Below are 20385 nucleotides of genomic sequence, written 5' to 3'. Positions count from 1 at the left end.
TTTCTATGGCTGGAGGAGTCGTTTCAGCTAGAAGGGAACTACTTCTGCCTGACCATGTGGAGCAGCTGGTTTTCCTTCACGACAACCTTATATGTTCATCCCAGCAACGCGCTTTTGTGCTGATGGCAAGCTAGCCTTAATCAATGCTGTGTACTAGCCATCCTCTCTGATATTTCCACTCTTCTAAGAATAATGTTCGCGACTGATACTTTTGTGCAGCCACACACACCTTTTGTGTTCATTTAATCATCGATAGTTGAACTGTGATGTTCTTGGGTGCTCAAATAAATGCTTTGTAGTGGTTAAATGCATCTGTCCTTGATTATTCGATATTCGATTCGATATTCGGAATCAAGTATTCGTATTCGATTCGTATTCGAAAAATTTGATATTCGCACACCCCTAGTTGCCACGAAATCCGACCCGAGTTAGCAATGTTCTCGCCTAAATGTCTTTTCTAGTTTGAAAAAGACATTGTAAGATTTTGAAGGCAAACAGCGCAACGACGCAGACAGAGTGGAAGAAAACACAGGACAAGCGCTGACTCACAACTGAAATTTTATTCAAGCAAAGCAGTACATTATAAAGAAAAAGTGGCCAACTTATCAGCTAGTACATAGGCAAAACCCATGTTTCTACGTGGAATCGAGGTATGCAACCTCACTGTCATATAATGAAATAGATGGCTTACTGACGCATAACCTTGTTTTTTTCTTCATGTGATATGCTTCCATAATCTCACGTGTTTCCATAATCCATAATCTTAGCGTTTTCTTCTACTCTGTCTGCGTCGTTGCGCTGTTTGCCTTCAATACCACCAACTCGCCCGTTTGGCTATAGTATTGTAAGATTGTAGGTGACAAAATCAACTGTGCGTAACAGTTCGAAAAAAATTCGGGGCGGGGGGGGGGGGGGGGGGGGGGGGGGGGGGGGCTGAAGCCCCATAAGCCCCCCCCTCCCCCCCGCCCTGGCTACGCCCCTGCGCCAAGGGTAATCGCATTTTCTAATAAGCCCCCCCCCCTCCCCCCCGCCCTGGCTACGCCCCTGCGCCAAGGGTAATCGCATTTTCTAATTTCTAAAAATTGATACCGCTATTACTAACGGCCGGCTACAAACCTTCAATTCTAACTAGGTGCAGAACTCTAATAGTTAGAAAGATAATTATTAAAAATTAGTTAATCTAGGTATATTCCCAGAGGTTTTGGTTGGTTGGTTTATGGGGTTTAACGTCCCAAAGTGACTCAGGCTATGAGGGACGCCGTAGTGGAGAGCTCCGGAAATTTCGACCACCTGGGTTTCTTTAACGTGCACTGACATCCCACAGTACACGGGCCTCTAGAATTTCTCCTCCAAAGAAATTCAACCGCCGCGGCCGGGATCGAACCCACGTCTTTCGGGTCAGCAGCCGAGCACCATAACCACTGAGCCACCGCGGCGGCTCAGAGGTTTTGGTGTCCAATGGATAGTTATTTGGAACCGGCACTCTTAAAAACAACTATGGCAGAAATGACGCATATTATAGCGCCTTAATAGATTTACATCTAACAGACAAAAAACATGCATATTAGGACATTTTTGGCACGTGCAAAAAAGAAAAACGCTACCCACGGACGCCTGGTGACGTAGAACTTGACGATAACGGTCAACTTCGAACAATGAAAACTAACTACAAACTGCAGTTCAGAGAGATTTTGCACACTCAGCGAGATTTTCACGTGCCACAAATGTAATAAGTATGCGCGTGTTTTGCCAGTTAGGCGGGAATCTATTGAGCCGCTAATATATGTCACTTTTGTCATTTTTAATTTTTTTTTATCTCCGCGGTTCTACACCTGTAAGAGAACCGACACCGATTATTGAAGCGGATGCTCACCGATTGAATGAGAAGTGAAATTATTTTCGTTCAGCATTGCTTGTTTCAGCGCACTTACGCATTCAACGAGGGCAGTGCATTCTCCAGTCTCATAAAAGACACGTCAGTCAGATCATTATTTATAGCTTCCCAGCCAAAGAAACTGTTGGAACCAACTGCACGCAACGCCGAAACATTACAACAATCTTTAATACATTGTTCTTAGCGTCGTGTTTTCCAACGTCTTTGTAGTGTTAAAAATAGAGGTTCGAATGACATTTATCTAACATTAGTTAGACAGTCAATTAACGCAAAAGGTAACATTATTGAAAATGGCGCAGCAACCTTGCATGGCTGTGCAGGCCCGCCAGTTGTGATGGTACACAATTTACAACACTTTGCTAGGAACAAGTGCACAACTTACAACGCTTTGCTATAGGAACAAGTACACAACTTACAACACTGCTAGGAACAAGTACACAACTTACAACGCTTTGCTAGGAACAAGTACACAACTTACAACGCTTTGCTAGGTACAAGTACGCAACTTACAACGCTTTGCTAGGAACAAGTTCATAACTTACAACGCTTTGCTATAGGAACAAGTACACAACTTACAATGCTTTGCTAGGAACAAGTACAAAGCTTACAACGCTTTGCTAGAAACAGCACCGCGGACAGCACTTGAGCTCCACTATACAGCTGAGCATGCAACTCGTATACACTCACCTTCGAACGGATACCATAGAGCCAAGCTTATATACCCATCACTATAGTCTCCCATGTATGATAGTGGAGAAAGGGTAATAAGCAAAGTTTTCTAACTAAACAATAGGGCTATGCATACAATCTATGGCGGGAACAGTCTAAGAGAGTAAGTTATAAAATACTGCTAGATGAAAAACATCTTCATGATAGCAAAAGCGTTAATAGCAAAAAAATGCTGTACTGCCGCCGGACGGTCTGTGTATATATTGTTTTTATACTGAAATCTTACTTTATATGGAAAAAATTGCGTTCATAAACTGTTTCCCGTTCAAAAATGCTTTTGTCCAGAAAGTGTAAAAGATGAGCAAATAATATACCGCGCCCTTGGATAGCGTGAAAATGCGTACACGAATTCCCTTCTTTCGTTGAATTAGGAACCTGTTATCGCGGTGCAAGAAATTGATCCTGAATCATGGAATCAAGCCGTTTTTCGTGCTGGACGGAGATGCTCCAGCGCTAAAGAGACAAGTCCTGGCGAAGCGAAAGGGCGGCAGACAAGCACAAGGCGGCAGCGGTGGCACTATAGCAAGGCCCCTCCTCGATGAAGCGACAAATGAGGTGCGTGTGCTCGGGATCTCTCAGGAAAGGCAATGTCAGTCACATCGCATAAAATGAAAGTTTAAGTCTCAACGCAGTTTGCACTGTTCTATTTCGTCTTCATTGTGGTCGGTCAGGACGTCAGTAATGACAAAAGAAACACGAACTGGGAAATCATCCCTTATAGAAAGGGTCTATAGACAGTCTATAGACTTCTTATAGTCTCTATTGTCTTCCTATAGATATTTATTTTTGTGTATTCATGGTCTATAGAATGTCTATCGACAAAAGTCTACGAAAAGTATGTGGCCAAAAATCTATAGATTGCCTATAGACTGTATAGCATTTGTATTGCCTATAAACTGTTCTCTGGGATTTGTCTATAGAGTCTATAGACTTTATAGACAGAAGTCTATCGACAGTCTACAGACTGTATAAAAATTTCTGTAAGGGAACTGGCCAGTCTCAGGCTCGGAGCCCGGTTACAACTATAGTTATGCTAACTCGGTCGCATCTAGTCTGGCAGTGTCATCGGGTCCATGGTCTTCGAATTTTGTAGTCACCAAATTGTATCATCCCACTTATGCCCTATATTTTGCTTTTGTGCCTTTTGGGAGCACGGAATATGCTAGCAAAAGTGATTCTCCACGTAGTGATCAATCGAAAACCCGTCGTTGCAAAGGCACTTCAAACAAAAAAAATTAGGAGTCACTTTGGCGACTAAAGTGGTGCAAGGCGAAAGCCTTAGTACAGCATTCTGTCACGAATGTGGTTGTGAATGATGATTCAAGTGCTGCCAGCGAATGACGCGTCCATTGGCTGTCTGCGTGTGTTACTGATGTGTGGTTAACATGTTAAGCTTCGCCTGTAAGAGTGGAACGCGACAGCGTCTTGCAACGCTGCCACGGAGTCCACAGAACGCCATCGCCAATTCGGCTGTACGCCTTGCTGGACGGTAAATTTATTTTTTGAGGAAAGGAAATGTATCTCTCTCGCATATCTGGGTGGACACCTGCACCTTGCCGTAAGGGAAAGGGGGAAGATGGGAGTGAACGAAGACGCCGTATTAGCTAGACGCGCCTTTGTTCATTCCAAACCATTCAGCTGGCATTACGGAGTGGCTAGCGTGCTCGTATCGCACTCCGGAGACCCTGGTTCGATTCCCCAACTCGACCAATTTCGTTCTCGGTTTTATTGATTTATGCGGTCTAACTAGAAAGGTTAATTAGGCTATTTCATATTTATATTATTGTATTTCTATCCATCGTGTTCTGTCATTCACCTGTCAATTGTTGGAACTGTCTAGGATGTTCGACACAACGTATATGAAACGAGCAACGTCGAACTGAGTGGGGAAGTGCGTGGTGGTGGAGCGAACGCGGCTTCGTACTTATCTTTTTTCAGCAGCGTCTTCTTCCGCGGACGCTGTTGTCGCTGCGGCGCGCGTCTTTCTTTTCTTTTCCTCTTTCTTCTGACCTCTTCATTCTCCTCTATCTTAATTAGGCTAATTGATTAATTAAGCAATTAACTAAACTCAGTCCAACTTAGTTGGAGCATCACTATACGATCCCTTTGATTGGTTGCATGGTTACTAGCCAAAGTACAATTGGCCCCATTTGAAATTCGCGCACTGTGACGTCACGAGCATTTCGACCAATTGAAAAGCGTGACATTTTCTGTCGACAACTCCTGCTTACAACGATGAGGCATTAAAGGCTTCCGCCTTAAAAGTACAAAGAAAAATTGGTTGTGGTTTGACCAATGGCCATCCCGAGTAGAATTGCGGAAGCAACAGCGCGGCAGTCGTGGCGGCTACGGCATCTCAGGGGGCACTTCGACTGTCTAAAGTGCGTAGATGCGAAAGCGTTTTCCGCACCACTTTGACTGCCTCTGTGGCACTGGTGACCTCACCACTGGATGACGTCACACATAATTAAGTACTAGTTACTAAGTAATTACGAATTACTAAAACTAATTACTGATTAATGAATAACTATTAATTAACAGCTAATTAATGACGCTTAAGCTTCGCCTTTAGGAGTGGAACCCGACAGCGTGTTGTAGCGCTGCCAGGGAGTCCACGCAACGCACCACCCGTTCGGCGCGATGCCTTGCCCTTTGAACACAACGCTTTTTGAGGAAAGAAAATGGGGCAGTAATTCTCTGTCATCTCGGTGGACACCTGAAACGCACCGTACAGGATGGGAGGAAGTCGGAGTGAAAGAAGACAAAGAGGGCCCGTAATGAAGAAAATGAAAGTTGTATTTGAGGAAAGGAAATTACGCAGTAACTGTCTCACATTCGGTCCTCGCGCATGCGCAGTTGGGGCTTTCCGGGGCTCCGCGAAATCGCTCACACCTAACGTAGTGTGTCTTCCGCAACAAAAGAAACCATGACTGAAAAATTAAATAGAGAATTAGCAATAATTTTCGTGTTGCTGGGTTTCTTCTTGTTTTCTTCCCTCTGCACAATGACTCCAGTGTCGACAGCTCCTTGACTTTCTGGGCCTTCCGTACTGTCGAAGCAAAGGCGAGGCGGAAAGCATGTGTGCTTTCCTCAACGAAAAAGGGGTGAGTGCGACCAGCACGATTGGTTCGTTGCGTTTACTGCTGCGGAATGACCTATGCTTCAAGTACAAGAATTGTTCACACGATGTGGGGCTCCTTAAGCATGGATCTGACGTCCCAATGGACTGTTTTCCATGATGAAGCAACAACTGAAGGATCTGGAATCTTTTTTTTTTCGCAGGAGCACATAACTTCTCGCTATTCCCATTGGGCACTGAAACTGCACTGGACGTCCGCGGGACGTTCCAGACGTCCTCAGGACGTCCCATGGAGTGTTGGTGCTCATTGGGTTGTTCTCAACAGCGCCTGCGCATTTCGCCGGTACTGTTTATGTATAAGTAAAACTCTTGTTTGGGCGAGTTGGTTCATCTTTGAAGGGGTACGTACTTGCGCGAAGAAGACGGGGCACAACAAAGGAACACACACGACATGTACAGAGCGCAGTGCGCTCTGTATATGTCGTGTGTGTTCCTTTGTTGCGTCCCGTCTTCTTCGCTCAGCACGTACCCGTTCAAAAATGTTTATGTATGCTGTAGCAGAACGGCGCAGCGGAGCTTACCGAAATGATATGCGCAGTAATTGGCTGTTTCCCATAATGCAGGATTGGGAAAGAAGATTCTGATCAAACGTCTAACAGCCAATAAGATGCAATAAGATTTGCCGGGCTTATTGGTTCATACTGAGGGTGTAACGGCGCGAAAGGGTTAGGAAAACATGAGGGAACACACACGGCACTTCGAAGAGCAGACTGTCAACTTTATTGCTCAAGGAAGCGCAAAGGCGTATTTCAGCGCTCTCTGTGACGCTCTGTTAAGTTCCCAGAAAACCAAAAACCTCTCAGAGACGTCTGGCTAGACGTCTCATAGAGTTTTTTTTTTTGCTGGGTTGCCAAACGTGTTATACACAGGATAATCTCTGTGCGTTTGCAGCATTCGAGAACATAAATCGTGAAAAGTCTCAAGTGAATCTATACCTCTGGGCTGGCCCTCGTAATAAAAAAAATTAAAAAAAAATGCTTTGCAAAGCAAGCATGGGAACTACTTGGCTTTACCAACACAAACAACACATTTCTGAACGCACGAACGGTAAAGCACTTGATGACCACCTTGTTTGGAAATGCCTTGAAAAAATTGGCAGTGGTTTAGCTCTGCTTAAAGGGAAGCTGAAACGGTTTTTTTGAGAATTCGAGGTTATTCAATAATTCGAATACATCAAGCTTCTAGATAAACCGTGCAAAGTATCTTTGCCGCAGCATTAAAAATGGTGACATAATAGTCGATTAAAACTGGGACTATGTTAGGCTTCTCCTCACTACGTTGGAAGAGTGCGAGGAAACTCGGCAGTGACGTCATTGTTGCCGAAATTTCAATGCACGCTGCTTACGCCTACATGCTGCTGTGCGTCGTCAGATGGCACCAAACAATGCATCGTGAGCTCCACCTTCGATGGCGTCGGTTTTCATCCATGGAATAACCGTTTCTTCGCTGGAAACGTAGTGCCGTCATACGTGACGTCATTATCGGGGCCTCTGCCCTCGCTGTGCGCTTCAGAGAAGCTGAACGCCGACGACGACTTTATTCGGCGATTACGCCACCATTTCAAATGCTAGAGCAAAATGATTTCGCAGGGTTCACCAGCCCATTTCGCACATTCGGCAACTTAAAACTCATCGAATTCGAAAACCGCTTCAGTTGCCCTTTAAGCCTGGAGGAATCAAGAGGAAGAAATGGGCTTGGACAGAGCATGTAATGCGAAGGCAAGATAACTGCTGGTCCTTAACGGTAACGGAGTGGATTCCAAGAGAAAGCAAGCGTAGCAGGGGACGGCAGAAAGTTAGGTGGGCGGATGAGATTAAGGAGTTTGCTGGGATACAGTGGCCGCAACTGGCAAAGGACGGGGTTAATTGGAGAGACATGGGAGAGGCCTTTGCCCTGCAGTGGGTGTAGTCCGGCTGATGATGATGATGAAACCTGGAGGATTGCGAAAATAACGAGGAGAGAGAGAGGCGATGGAGAGCGCGCGGCAGCGGCGGCGGCCCCGGCACGCTAGCTATGCGCCGCTACTGTGCATGCGCAACTGGTGAACGCGGCGGCGGCACCTCTGAGTCTCCCGCGCAGCTAAGGCGGCGGCGCACCATCTGTGCGCCGTGTGACGTCCCTGCTCCTCACGCATGCGCAGTATGGCCTTGCCTCAGCTCCGCGAAATGGCTCGGCGACTCGCGTAGTGTTGCTTTCCCAACAAAAGGCACCAAGTTAAAACCAGAAACGCAAAAACAACGCACAAAAGAGCTTCAACTCAAATGGCCACGTCAAGTTAACAACAGTGAACAAAGGCGCCAGATCAAGAAGCTGAACAAACGCACAAACTAGCCACCAATTCAGAATGGCAAAGTAATGTTTAACCCCAGTTAAATGACACCGGGTCAGTAAACACTCCAAACCAAGACCTTACTCAATAGAAACTTAAAACAGCATGTGAAGCTATGTATTCCTTGCCACGAAGGCGAGGATTGCGGAGCGTGCAAGTGAATGGGAACTGGCTTCCTTTCTGTTGTGCACTCTTTTCTTGGACGTTTCTCATGTTGCGTCTCATTCTGTTCCCCCTCCCTCCCTTCTTCATGCGCAGGCGGTGCATGGCTGCATCACAGCAGACAACGACGCATTTCTGTACGGCGCGAAGACGGTCTACCGGGGCTTCAACATTAAGGGAAAGGTAAGGTTGTTCTAAACATTCGGCACGGTTGAGCGTTACCGTCTGCCAAGACCCTTCACGAGGAGAGTACATAATAGTTGTATACTGCCAGTGCTCCCCTGTGGGGCTGTGTTTCGGAGGGTAACGGAAAGACTTGAAATTAAGTAGACGGCAGCACGGATAGCTACACTGTTAGCAAAAAAACACCCAAAAGGGAGTAAATGGCTTGTCCTCTAACGCACACCCAAAAGGAGTTTTTTACTCCATATGTGTGGTGTTTTTTTACTCCCTTATATAAGGGAGTTATTTTGGAGTATAAATGCAGTTATTTCGGAGTGAAAATGGAGTAAATATTTTACTACCCACAGAGATGGAGCCCAAAAATGGCGTCATGTTTATTTATCCTCATTCAGGCTCATTCTTACAGCAGTGACAGCGGCGGAAATGGGCAGTAGCTCTGCGGCCCGCCGGCAACCTAACTTGGGAAACTGCGCTGCTCTAATGTGACCCCGCGTCACGCATTCTTTCCGCCGTCTGCTAGCCCAGCGGCGGCGTACGCGGCAGGAGTCGTCTGCTTGTCGTCTCCTTTTGCTGTACGAGCTCGTTTCGTTGGCCATGTTCGTAGATAAAAGGATGTAACATTATAATCAGTATCTTGAAAACTGAAAAGGAGCCGCTGAGTGGTTTTCACGGTCATGCACCACGCTATATTTGACCCAAAACCAGACCAGAAAAGATGAAAATACACCTTATGGTAGTTTGGAATGGCAGAGTTGCTTTTATATTCACTTCATTAAGGCTTGGCTTTTATTTATTTATTTATTTATTTAAAGATACTGTCAATCCACTGGGGATTTTAACAGGAAGGGCGCTGGAACAAGGCACATCAAAGTAAAAACTACAACAACGTCATGAATAATGGACACAAAGAGTGAACAAGAAGGATTGAAGGGCAATATAAACGACTACAGTGTCGCACTTAATTAAGGTTCAATACATAAAAGTCACGGGTACAGCAATAGGATCGTCGGATTGTACAGTTAGTTCAAGACAAGATAACATAATCAATACATGGGATATATATGACATTAGAAACGAACAAGCACTGGTAAGAAAAATAGCAAGGCAAAAAAGGAAGTTGTCAACAAAGGTTCACAATTCAAGTGTGTTTACGAGTGAAGATAATTTTCTACTGACTGAGTGAAGATATCTAGTGATGTGCTGCGTGTAATAGAGTGGTCAAGGGTGTTCCATTCTCTTATTGTGAGTGGAAAAAAGGAGTATTTCAGGCAGTCCGTACGAAATGTGTGCTCTTTTAATGTTTCTGAGTGTCTGTGACGTGTAGGTCTTGTCTCTGGGGCCATAAGGTACCTAGTTTTATCAAGGTTAAGCTGATTATGGAGTAACTGGTAAAGTATTTTTAGTCGTGCAAGTTTAGCTCTATTTTCCAGAGTGAGAATGCCGGCTGTCTTGAGTAGTTCGGTGGGTGAGTCAGTAGGCCTGTATTTATTAAACATAAATCTTACTGCCTTTCTTTGGATTGCTTCTAATTTTCCTATGAGATATTTAGTATGCGGAAACCATGCAACGTTCGCATATTCGAGTACCGATCGTACGAAAGCGTTGTATGCAATTAGTTTTGTTGGAGGAGGAGCTTGTTGAAGATGCCTTTTGAGGAACAGGAGTCTTTTAACGGCGGCTGATGTAACATAGGTGATATGTGAATCCCATCTGAGATCATGAGTGAGAAAAAATGTGGCCTCATGAGCTCAATCAAGAGCTCAGCGTTGACACTATGTTCTATCACAGTTCCATGTACATGCAACACATAATCTGCTGCAATACATTGCGAGAACCACACTGTAAAAAGCCTGTGAAAAGTAGGCCTGTAACGGAGTGGCGACACAAACAAAGGAAAGTCAGGTATCGTTAGAGCACTGGAGGGTTCACAGGAGCAATTGAATTATGTAACGTACTGCAGCGGAAAACGGCGACAAGTCGATATCTTGTACCGTGGCAGGCGCCCGTGAAAGAGCAGAAGTCAGCAGAGATCCAGCGATGATGGTAACCAAGCGGTCGTCACTCACCGCCGTTATCCGACAACTGACTAAAAGCAGACGAGACGCTAGGCGGCGGGGCGGATTGCACAAAATGGTGTTTTTTTACTCCATTTCGGCACTGGTGGATTATTTGGCACAATTAACTCCTTTTCTAGACTGCACTGTAAACAAAAATATACCCAAAAGGGAGTAAAAATGGTGGCGGCCAACCCTCTTTACTCCATTTGTTAAAACATTTACTCCATGAGTGGGGAGTAAAAAGGTGGACTGTCCTCCATTTTACTCCCATGAGGGAATAAGGGAGTAAAAATGAGGATTTACCAGCATTTACTCCAGTCTAGAAAGGGAGTTAATTGCGCCAAATTGTGCGAGCAGTTAGCTGACGGCAGCATCCGATCGCGACAGCTGGCATAGCACCACAGCGCAAAACAATGCAACAAAGCTATCGCCAATACCCACCGATCAGAGATAATGGGATTCCACACAAGCCGATTTTCCTCAAAAACGGGTTCCGCTGTCACCCGATAAGAGCGCAACGAGGCGACCTGTGAGCATAACATCGACCAGGCAGCCACGGCGCTCTCGGAGCAACCAGGTAGTAACAAAAGGCGAGGCCTTTTTAACGATCCCTGCGAAATGTGAACACCGAATACAGCGTCTACTCAGTCTCGTCCTTTAAAAACGGGGCAGCTATAATAATCAGTGCTGGGACGCTACGATCTACGGGTAGCAAGCCTGGCCTCCGGATGGCAGGCACGAAAGAGGATCTCCGGAAGAACCTCACGAAGTGTGGCGAAGATCTTATGCTTGCAATTTATCACTGCCGGTGACGTCTTCGCTGCAGTTGCGGTGACCAGAATTTCACGATAAAGCCCCGCAGTCACGGTGGTTGCACTACGTCCGCCATATTCCACAACAGAAGCATTGTCGCCAGACTGCTGCCTGCCGTTCTCGTTGAAGTCAGCGAGTTATTAATGTAAGGCCGTTGTGGGATGCAGAGAGCAGTCACAGAACAGTTATGTAACGTATTGAAGTTCCGGCTAGTTTATTGTTCAATATTCGTTGTCCCGTCTCGTAATTTCTTCTGTCTGCGTCTTTATTTTGCTGCGCTGTTGAGAGGCTGGGACCCGAAGAGAACGCACCGGCAGATGTACTGAGCGTTGTGTCGTGCGCGTGTTCAGCTTAGAGCATGTGTTAAGCGGTAACCGCATGAGGCGACATTCCTTCGCGATGCGTCGCGCGATGACGACGCCGTCGCCCACCGCTGTCGCTGGCGCAAGCCGCACGAAGTGACTCGGCGTCGGAGCGGCGCGTTGTCACTGTTGCTCGACTGCTGCCACTTCAGCGTTGTCATTTTGCGTTAATTAACGCGTAGAACAACGTTCCTAAGGCTCCACACAAGATAAAACACAATAAAAACATTGACAAAAATATATGTGGGCAATAATTTTATTCTTGTCCAATACGCAAAGTCACGTGACAGAAAAGCGCACGCATTTTTTCCTTCCTCCATGAGCGCGCGCTCTTTCAGTCTGCTGCCGGCCTCCCCAGCGTCTTTGTCCGCCATGGTACGCCGACGGAAACTCGCAATGCCTGTCTTTCTGCCATCCCCTCACCCCTTTCCTTTCACTTCTACACACTGCCTGCTATCCTTCATTTCCGCTGCCCCAGCTCAGGTGCTTCCAGCGGCGATAGCAGGTGCCGGGGTAGAAAAATTCTTTTACCTTCCATATTCAATGCAAAATAAAAAAAAAAACACTACACAACAACCTGCCATGGTGAGGGCACGGCCGGTCTCAACATAAGGCCTGCGGGTTGTTTTTTCCCCCCCTGAGCTACGTCACGCGAAAGAGGCCCACATAGAAGTTCCGTGCAGCACGTCTCGAAGCTACGAGCAGCGCACTCGTGTTGAAAATGAGGCCTGGACCGAGAAGTCAGAGTGGGGGACGAAGGAGACGACAATGCGATCCGTTCTGGTAACACGTGACACTTCCTTTACTGCCTGGGGGAAGTCATGGAATGTCGCGACATGCTTCCGAACGCGCATTTTTTTCTAGACGTTGACTGTGCCTAACCTCGTGCTGCGCGTGCGGTTGTGTCCAAGACGATCTTCTAGTGCCATCGCTGGATAACGGAATATGGATTACGCTTCTGCCAGGATATGCCTAACAAGTGCTGCCTGCCCAATTGCCGGACTAACTACAAATCGGGTCCCAAAAACCACGTTTTCAAGTTTCCCCGGCATGAAGAAGAACAGAACGCCTGGATTAGGGCAATACCACGAGAGAACTTAGTTGTATCACCGCAGTCCAGGGTAAGATGTTCGAAACTTCCTTATAAAATAGTTACTTTTGCAAACTACGATAAGCTCATGCTCATGCATTGTAAAAAAAAGGTGTATTTAAACTAGCAGCTGGTTAGCACTGTGGGTAGCGAATGCAGACTTTCAAGAAAACTGTTGCCAAGCTGCAACTGCTATTTAAACAAAAATTTAACTTCCTTCTAGGTTTGCGAGCTTCACTTTATTGAGGCTGACATCGTGCGAGAGGCCTCCCACATCGACGAGGTTACAGGGCGCACCACCACTTCACCCCTTTCGCATCTGCGCCTTCGCCCAGGTGCAATCCCTTCAAAGTTTCCGGCATGCCCGTCTTACACTTCTAAGCCAAGCACCTCAAGGGATGACCCAGACTCGAAGCGCATGCGTCTTGAGGCTGCTGCTTTGAGGAAAGCGCTTGAAGAGTCAGCTGAAGTGTTCCGCGAAGAGCAAGAAGCAGATAGGATTCTAAACTTAAAAGACTGGACGGAATATATAGGAAGCAAAAAGTCTGCATTCTGGCATGCTATTGAAGGGAGTGAACGCCATATTTTAGTGCACATCACTAGAGACGAAGCTCCATGCATCAAATATTCAGTTGCAGTAAAAGCCGACCTTAGCGTGACAGTTCACTTCGTAAAAATGCCAATAACAAAACTAGGCACCAATTTCTCCATCCCAACAGTAGCAAACAGCATGAAAGCAATGGTGGAGCTACTTGAGGTCATTGAAAAAAGCAGTGGCGACCTCAGTCAAAGTCCTGAATCTGCTAACGACGACATCTGCAAGCAGATTCTTCTCCTGCTGGAAAAGTTATCTTTTTCGCCCACAGATGAGAGCACCAACATCATACAATTTCTTAGCGAGCAATTGAAGCTACTCTCAATGAAAAAAGTTCGGTGACGCTACTAAGCCGACTTCATGATATTTTGCTGCCTACATTTCACTGTATCGCCTCACGCATACCAATATATCCGCGGATCGGGAATCATGACTCTGCCGCACCCAGTGACCATTCGATCAATATGCTTACCGTATGGCATGAATCCTCAAGTCGAACATCAGAGTGAATCGTTCCTCCGCTACATGGCCGGAAGAATCACCGACTTGAATGTTCGCCAACGTTTTGTGACACTGATGGTGGACGAAATTCACATCAAGCCTTATTTCGATTATAAAGGAGGCAATAATACAGGTGCTGCTCTGAACAGCTCGGGTGCAGCAACCAACGCACTTGTCTTTATGGTGCAGAGCCTCTTGTACCAATTTAAGGAAGCCGCTCACATCGTCCCTGTCCAAAAATCTGAATCAGAGTATCTGCACCAGTTGCTGCGGAAAGAAATATGTGGCCTGGAAGAAATTGGCTACAGGGTAGTGTGTGTTGTAAGTGACAACAGTGCCATCAACACAAAGGCTATATGTCTCACTTCTCGTCACCTCCTAAACAAATTGTTTATTCGCATCCATCGGACCCTGCAAGGCCTCTTTTTTTGTAATAGACCCGGTACACATACTAAAGTGTATACGCAATAATTGGCTTAACCAGAAAAACGACCAACATTGTTTCTACTTTCCCGAGTTCGAAAAAGACCACACTGGAGGACAGCGAATGCTCTCTGCGTCATTTGCTACCACCAGGAATCTATACAACTTGGAGTGCGAGAGGCTGTTAAGCTATGGCTACAGACTGTCAAGAAAAGCTCTCAATCCATCGAACATCGAACGACAAATTGTAAAGTTGGCTTTGCAAATTTTCAATGAATACCTTCCTCAGGCCCTGCGAGCCCTTGGGATGAAGCACAACCTCTTATTTTTCGAAGGGACTGCCACTTTCATTGAGTTGGTGGTGAAATGGTGGAAGATTGTGAACGTGAGGACGCCTTGGAAGGAAAAAAGGCTTAGAGACAAGTTGCAAGAACCAGTGTTTAATTCGGAAAATGACATCAAGATTAATTTCCTTCACAATCTCTTGGCCTGGCTGGAGGAGTGGAAAGGCAAAAGTTTGGACAGCGGTACGCTAACAAGAGAGACCCATGCCGCTATCGACCACATAACATATGCTTTTGTGGAGTTTACGAAGTACTGCTTTGAAGAGCTCAAGCTATCATATGTCCTTCTAGGAAAGATCCAAACCGACAGTCTGGAGGAGCGCTTCAGAAAGTACAGGATGCTAGCTGGATCCCAGTATCATGTGTCGATGAGGCAAGTGTATGAATGTGAAAAGAAGCTACAGCTACAAAGCACTTTGCCAGCCATCAGTAAGGATGAGCGATGGGATGAGCTTCACTTGCGACCAGACTATCCACGACCTAGCCTAAATGTAGTGGTGACCGAAGATGCACTGTCGGAACTAAAAGACATCGTCCCGGTGCTGGTATATGTGGCAGGCTATGCAGTGTACGCAACACTTAAAAAGCTCAAGTCTACAAAATGCAGGGATGCGCTCACGGAAAAAGGGACGACATCAATATCCGACACGGATGGACGATACGACCTTGTGAAGCAACTTGACAGGGGCGGGCTTGTTTACCCAGCAACATTTGCCGTCAACGCTGTCGCACACAACTACTTAGTTGTTAAGCAACTATCAACAAACAAGGACTTTTTCATTTAGTCACGGACCTCACGCTTGAACTGCTCGCCGGTGACGATTCCTCAGAGTTTGACACCTGCGAGGATGGCCACAAGTGCGAAGTTGTTCTAAAACACCTCTTGTGATGTAGCACGAACATTTTCCTCAAGAACTACTGCTGCAAGATGAACGACAAAATATTGGATGCCAACGCCAAGGCGAAAAAGAGAAAAGCTGAGACTCTGCGGAATAAGGCAGCGGTTCCGTTGTAAATAGCAACATGAGTGTTTTATATGTCAACTTCTAAACCCACTTGTTATGTTGTAAATACTTAAACTGTGGCAATGTATGTACCTGTATCGAAAGCGATCGTATTCATGTAAAATATGACCCTAGAACAAATACATGTATCTCCAATAAAAATACACATACGCAGTTGTGAAAGCTATTCGAGAGTTTTTGATTCTTCATTATCGCTATGCTTCATAAAACCAGGTGAAAAAAAGGAAAAGTTTTAAAATATTGGCAAATTTATTTCAAGTAATGCATGAAGAAAAACATCTACTGAGAAAGTCGAGAAGGCGCAATGCGATAGAGGTGCTGAAATCAGTGCTTAAACAATCTTTGCACAGATGGTTTGCGGCTAGTGCCTCAAAATAAATTCCGCGTAAATTGTCTGCTATTCATTCCAGTATTTTAACTAAAGAAAAAAATGTGGACTGATAAATGTAAGCTTATTGCTGCTAGTTGATTCCGGTCGCGATTCCTTAAGCTCCGCCGTAAGTGGCGGCGACTGTGGGCCTCTTTTCGTGACGTCACGGGAGGAGCACCGGCCGTGGTGAGGGCTACGTCGGCTGCGTCTCCGGTGAAAAAAAAAAAAAACGGCTCGGAAGTTGCGCACCCGCAAGACCTACCGTCATTGGCTAGTCTCGCGCGGCACTTCCGGGCGATATTTTCTGCAAACCCAGAAACCGGGCGACGCAATGAGCGACAGTGGTTCGGCGGCCCTCATTTCATCGCGCGCCGTGTCGCCGCGAATTATCGCCTCATGCGGTTAGCGCTTTAATATGCGAATATGTAACAAGATCTCTTTGTAGTTTATCTCTCCCCATTCTTTCTAACCGCCCCTTCACTTCTTTCATTTCATTACTACAGCCCGTCTGGTATCCTTTCATTTCCGCTGCCCAGCTCAGGTGCCGCACGGTCGCAGTCTACAGGTGTTTCGAATGTCATGACACCCTGCGCGCGCATATATATACTAGCTCACTTACAAGGAAAGGTCCCAATTAAGTGAAAAATTACCCGAAGAATGAGTTCTTGGGAAGCCTATACTTTTTATTGGTCTGGTTTTGAGAATAGATGTAAGCATTACAGATGACAGCCATTAAGTTTGTCACAGCACCAGACGGGGGATGTTCAGAGGAAGCGGTCAGGTACATCAAAATGATCCGCTTTCTCCTTTGTTACACAATTCAGTGACCCCTTATGTTAAATCCCCATTGTTCCTTACTTCCCTTAAACCATCTGTGCTTCTCACTAGATGCTATGTTTTTGCGGGACATTCAATCTAAGAAGTAAGGCCTTTGTGTGAGGATATTAATGGGCCTTACGAAATAGTCTCAAGGGCGCCCGCAGCAGAACTTTTTCCAGGGGGGTGCACCCGATGGCCGGGTATAGGGGAGGCGGTAGGTTAGCACCAAAACGGAACTATTTGTAGTATAAATTGCGCACATGAAACAAAAATTAGGGCTAGGCTTGGAGAACAAACAGAATTTATTAATGAACAAAGAATTGAACTCGATAAGCAAAATTCGATAACTTAATATCACTTAAGCGTGCTAATCAAGCTGTGTGGTTGTTTTCTACTAGTGCATAAATAACCGCAATTCCAGGAGGGGGGGGAGGGGGCAGTCGCCCCCCCCCCCCCCCCCCCCCCTTCCGGACGCCCATGTCAAGGGCCGTTGGCATACTCCTCTAAGCCACTAATAAGAATGAGGAAGTTCAGACCGGGAATAAAAACGAAGTCTCAGAAATGCAGTGAAAGTATGAGTAGTTTATTTCAACCCGACTTTTCAGACGCTTGCCTGCCGTGGAACCGCTCCTTCAGTTGAAATTCTTCTCGTGCAGAGGACGATGACTCCCATCTCAAAGACTGTGGATCTCACCCATGAAAAAAATGCGGTTGTTTTTTCGATCCCTGATGTAGTAGATGAACGGGCGATCCACGGTGAACGGGGTGATATCCGGTGGAGGTCCATCCGCCGAACTGGGGGTCACTGCGGGCTCGACGGTTCCTTCTTCATCGACCTCAAAAGACGCCTTGTGGAACGCGGCCGAGATGTAGGTCGGCGTGGTCGCGCTGATTCCGCTGAAGTCGGCCCACTCTCCGAAGACGACGTTGAGTCCCAGGGCTCGCATCGTGGGCACCAGGTCGTAGCGGACGCTCACGTTGAACTTGGGCAGGCTGAGCGCTACCAGACAGGGGTAGAGACTCCTGCCGAGGTCTTCGAGAACCGCAAGGGACAGGTCGTCCCTGAGCTCTGCGAGCTCCACCGCGGAGTCCGGAAGCAGCACCACCATGGCGAACCTGTTTCCCGAGCACGGGATCTCCACGGCGGCCGCGCCGAGCACGTCGAGACGAGTGTAGGGGAAGTGGCTGGTGAGTTGCATCATCGGCTTACTGACCTCGGTGGTACCCAGGTTGAAAAAGGACTTGTTCCCTGAGTCCCACGGGTCGAACATGGTCAGCCAGGTAGCCTTGAAGTGCACGGTGTTGAACAGGAAGAGAATCATGCCCAGCGGCTCATCTTCGGGCAGGATGCTGTCGATGTTTTCTCGCTCCAAAGAGTTGACCTCCGCGGGGTCGACTCCGAAGCTGGCGAAGTCCACGGACATGAGCTCTGCGTCAAACACATCGTGCAGCTGCTGCCTGTATCTTTCGTCGATTTCGAAGCTGTCCTGCACCAGGACTATGTTGTCCACTTCCAGCGTCACGTTCGAGTACGTGCGCTCGAGGAGGAGCCTGTACGCCTGGAGGACCCAGGGCTTGTCCGTGAGGCCGACCTCGGTGTGACCCAGCACCGATGACAGCTGGTCTTCCGAGCTTTCCGCGGCGCCGGCGTAGGCCATGGCGAAAACGGCGGCGATGTAAGTCGGCGAGAAGAACACGTTGGAAGAAGGATTCTCCGTCGCCAAGCGCTTGAGGAGGTTCACAGCGAAGTGGTTGTGAGCTTTCACGAGCGGCGCACCGTCAAACCTCATGGTGGATGTTTTTCCGAGGTCTGGAGGTCGCATGTAAGGCGCCTCTTTTTATACCGACTGGCATTGGTGTTTTTTTTTTTTGCTTTTTCCCCCTTCCTCTGCGGTGGAAAATGGGAGTTTCGATTTTTACCCCGGCCAGGCACAGCGAATGGCGCCTCAAGAATTTTCTCTCTCTTGAAAAAACGCTGTTCTGATTGGCTTAGCTTTGAAGCACGAGCGTCAAGCCACGCGCAAGAAGGGTGCGGTACCCTCCAGTCCGGACAATGGATCGCCCCCTCCCGTCTGGGACGCGCACAAACCCGCGGAAAGACCCAGCTGTGCCTTCTTTCCGGAAATTCCAGTGTGGGAAAGAATGCTCTGCTGCCAACTCTCGAGAGACGCTGCCATAGATTATTTGGTGACTTCACCAAGGGCACAAAGGAGACTGTCTTTGAGGCAGATGGACAGATGTCAGCAGATGTTACTCTGGGTAGGCATATTAGTCAGCGTTCCTTTCCTGCCAGGCTTGACGAACGTTGGCTTGACTATCTGGCGGATATTTCTGGGAACCGCGAAGTGGTCACCTCTAAGAAGTCTCGTCTACCGAGAACCGGATTCATGCTTTTGCTTTGTGCGATAGATAGGTGCAATACACAGATGTAGAACTAAGGTCCCTAGATCGGCTTTAGTAGATGGGCTGCGGTGTCTTGCACCTGACACTTGGACTACCTCGTCTCTTGCTGGTCTCCAGTGATGACTTGACCCAGTTCGGCGGCGAGGTGCTATGTATATTGATTTACGAACCCCCAGGCCTTTACAGGCATTCCACGAAAATGTAACTACAGAGAGGAGTAATTGTTTCTATTTATAGAAAGAAAAACGAACAAGGGTCAAAGGGGGTAGGCTCAGCCTTCCAGCCAACGTTTCGGTAAACGGATGAAGACAGGGCGCCTCTGGTCGAAACGTCGGCTGGCGGACATATTTTTTGTCGACAAAAGTGCCATCTTATCGGCTTCTCTTTGTTGTGGATCGCTGTTTATAAAATGCTAGGCGAAGAAATACGTGGTTGTGCGTAAAAAAATATTACTAATACAATTCGCGGTATACACTCCTCACCCGTGGTAGAGAGAGGGTGCGGTAGATGGTCCTTGGCGATCACAAAATGAACAAGGGAGGGGAAAACCTCAGTTTGCTAGAGCCAACGTTTCGACAAGGGGACTTGTCTTCGTCACCCGGTTTACCGAGGCAACTTTGTTTGGAATTTTTTTCAGATTGCGCCTGCACCAGGTGCATCGAATTATTTTGGGAATTTCAGGCCATATTGGCGGATATTGAACAAGAAATTTTTGCACAGTCCACAAATAGTTTTCACGTGACGTCTCACTCAAGAACGAAGCGTTAAATGCCCCTCAAAGGGGCCCCCTCCCGGCCTATGGGGTGTACCGATTCCCTCCCTAGACAGATTCCGTTGGATCTGCTAGTTTGAAATCGGGGTAGGGGCGCCAAGGTTAACCACAGCTTAATCTAGGATTAACCGTGGTGTCATGAAAATTGGGCATGGAGAGCGCGTCGCCCTATTTTGCCGCTTTGGTCATCGCCTCCCATTTGGCGAAGAGACAGTACATTTCGATCCGGCTTGAGTGCAAGATTATGTCCAAAAATATTATTTAAAAAGATTCAAGATTATCTTCAGGGAGCAATCACTGAACGTTGAGCTATTTTATTCCAGCGAAGTAATACAGATAATGATTTGCAGATTATACTGTGCATTTTCGAGCTTG

At 46.9% G+C, this 20385-nt stretch overlaps 2 protein-coding genes across 2 annotated transcripts in view; one reads left to right on the top strand and one right to left on the bottom strand.

The window, feature by feature from the left end:
- Positions 1-20385, top strand: part of LOC149366712 (flap endonuclease GEN homolog 1-like) — a 361675-nt gene that overhangs the window by 2466 nt on the left and 338824 nt on the right. Inside the window, exons 2-4 of the mRNA XM_089571636.1 lie at positions 2995-3178; positions 5638-5727; positions 8350-8436. Of these exons, the coding sequence (XP_089427762.1) occupies positions 2995-3178; positions 5638-5727; positions 8350-8436 (361 nt within the window). The remainder of the gene's footprint in view (positions 1-2994; positions 3179-5637; positions 5728-8349; positions 8437-20385) is intronic.
- Positions 17510-18625, bottom strand: LOC149366733 (iripin-8-like). Its single transcript, XM_089568620.1, has one exon. It carries the CDS (start codon positions 18623-18625, stop codon positions 17510-17512), a length of 1116 nt encoding a protein of 371 aa, XP_089424746.1.

Source organism: Amblyomma mixtum, chromosome 1 (assembly GCF_055824585.1).
Source record: "Amblyomma mixtum isolate Tamu chromosome 1, ASM5582458v1, whole genome shotgun sequence".
Classification (NCBI taxonomy): Eukaryota; Metazoa; Arthropoda; class Arachnida; order Ixodida; family Ixodidae; genus Amblyomma; species Amblyomma mixtum.
This window is presented reverse-complemented; position numbering and strand designations above follow the sequence as displayed.

Excerpts from the sequence above, each read along its gene's own strand:
- LOC149366733 (XM_089568620.1), bottom strand. The coding sequence starts at position 18,625 with ATGAGGTTTGACGGTGCGCCGCTCGTGAAAGCTCACAACCACTTCGCT.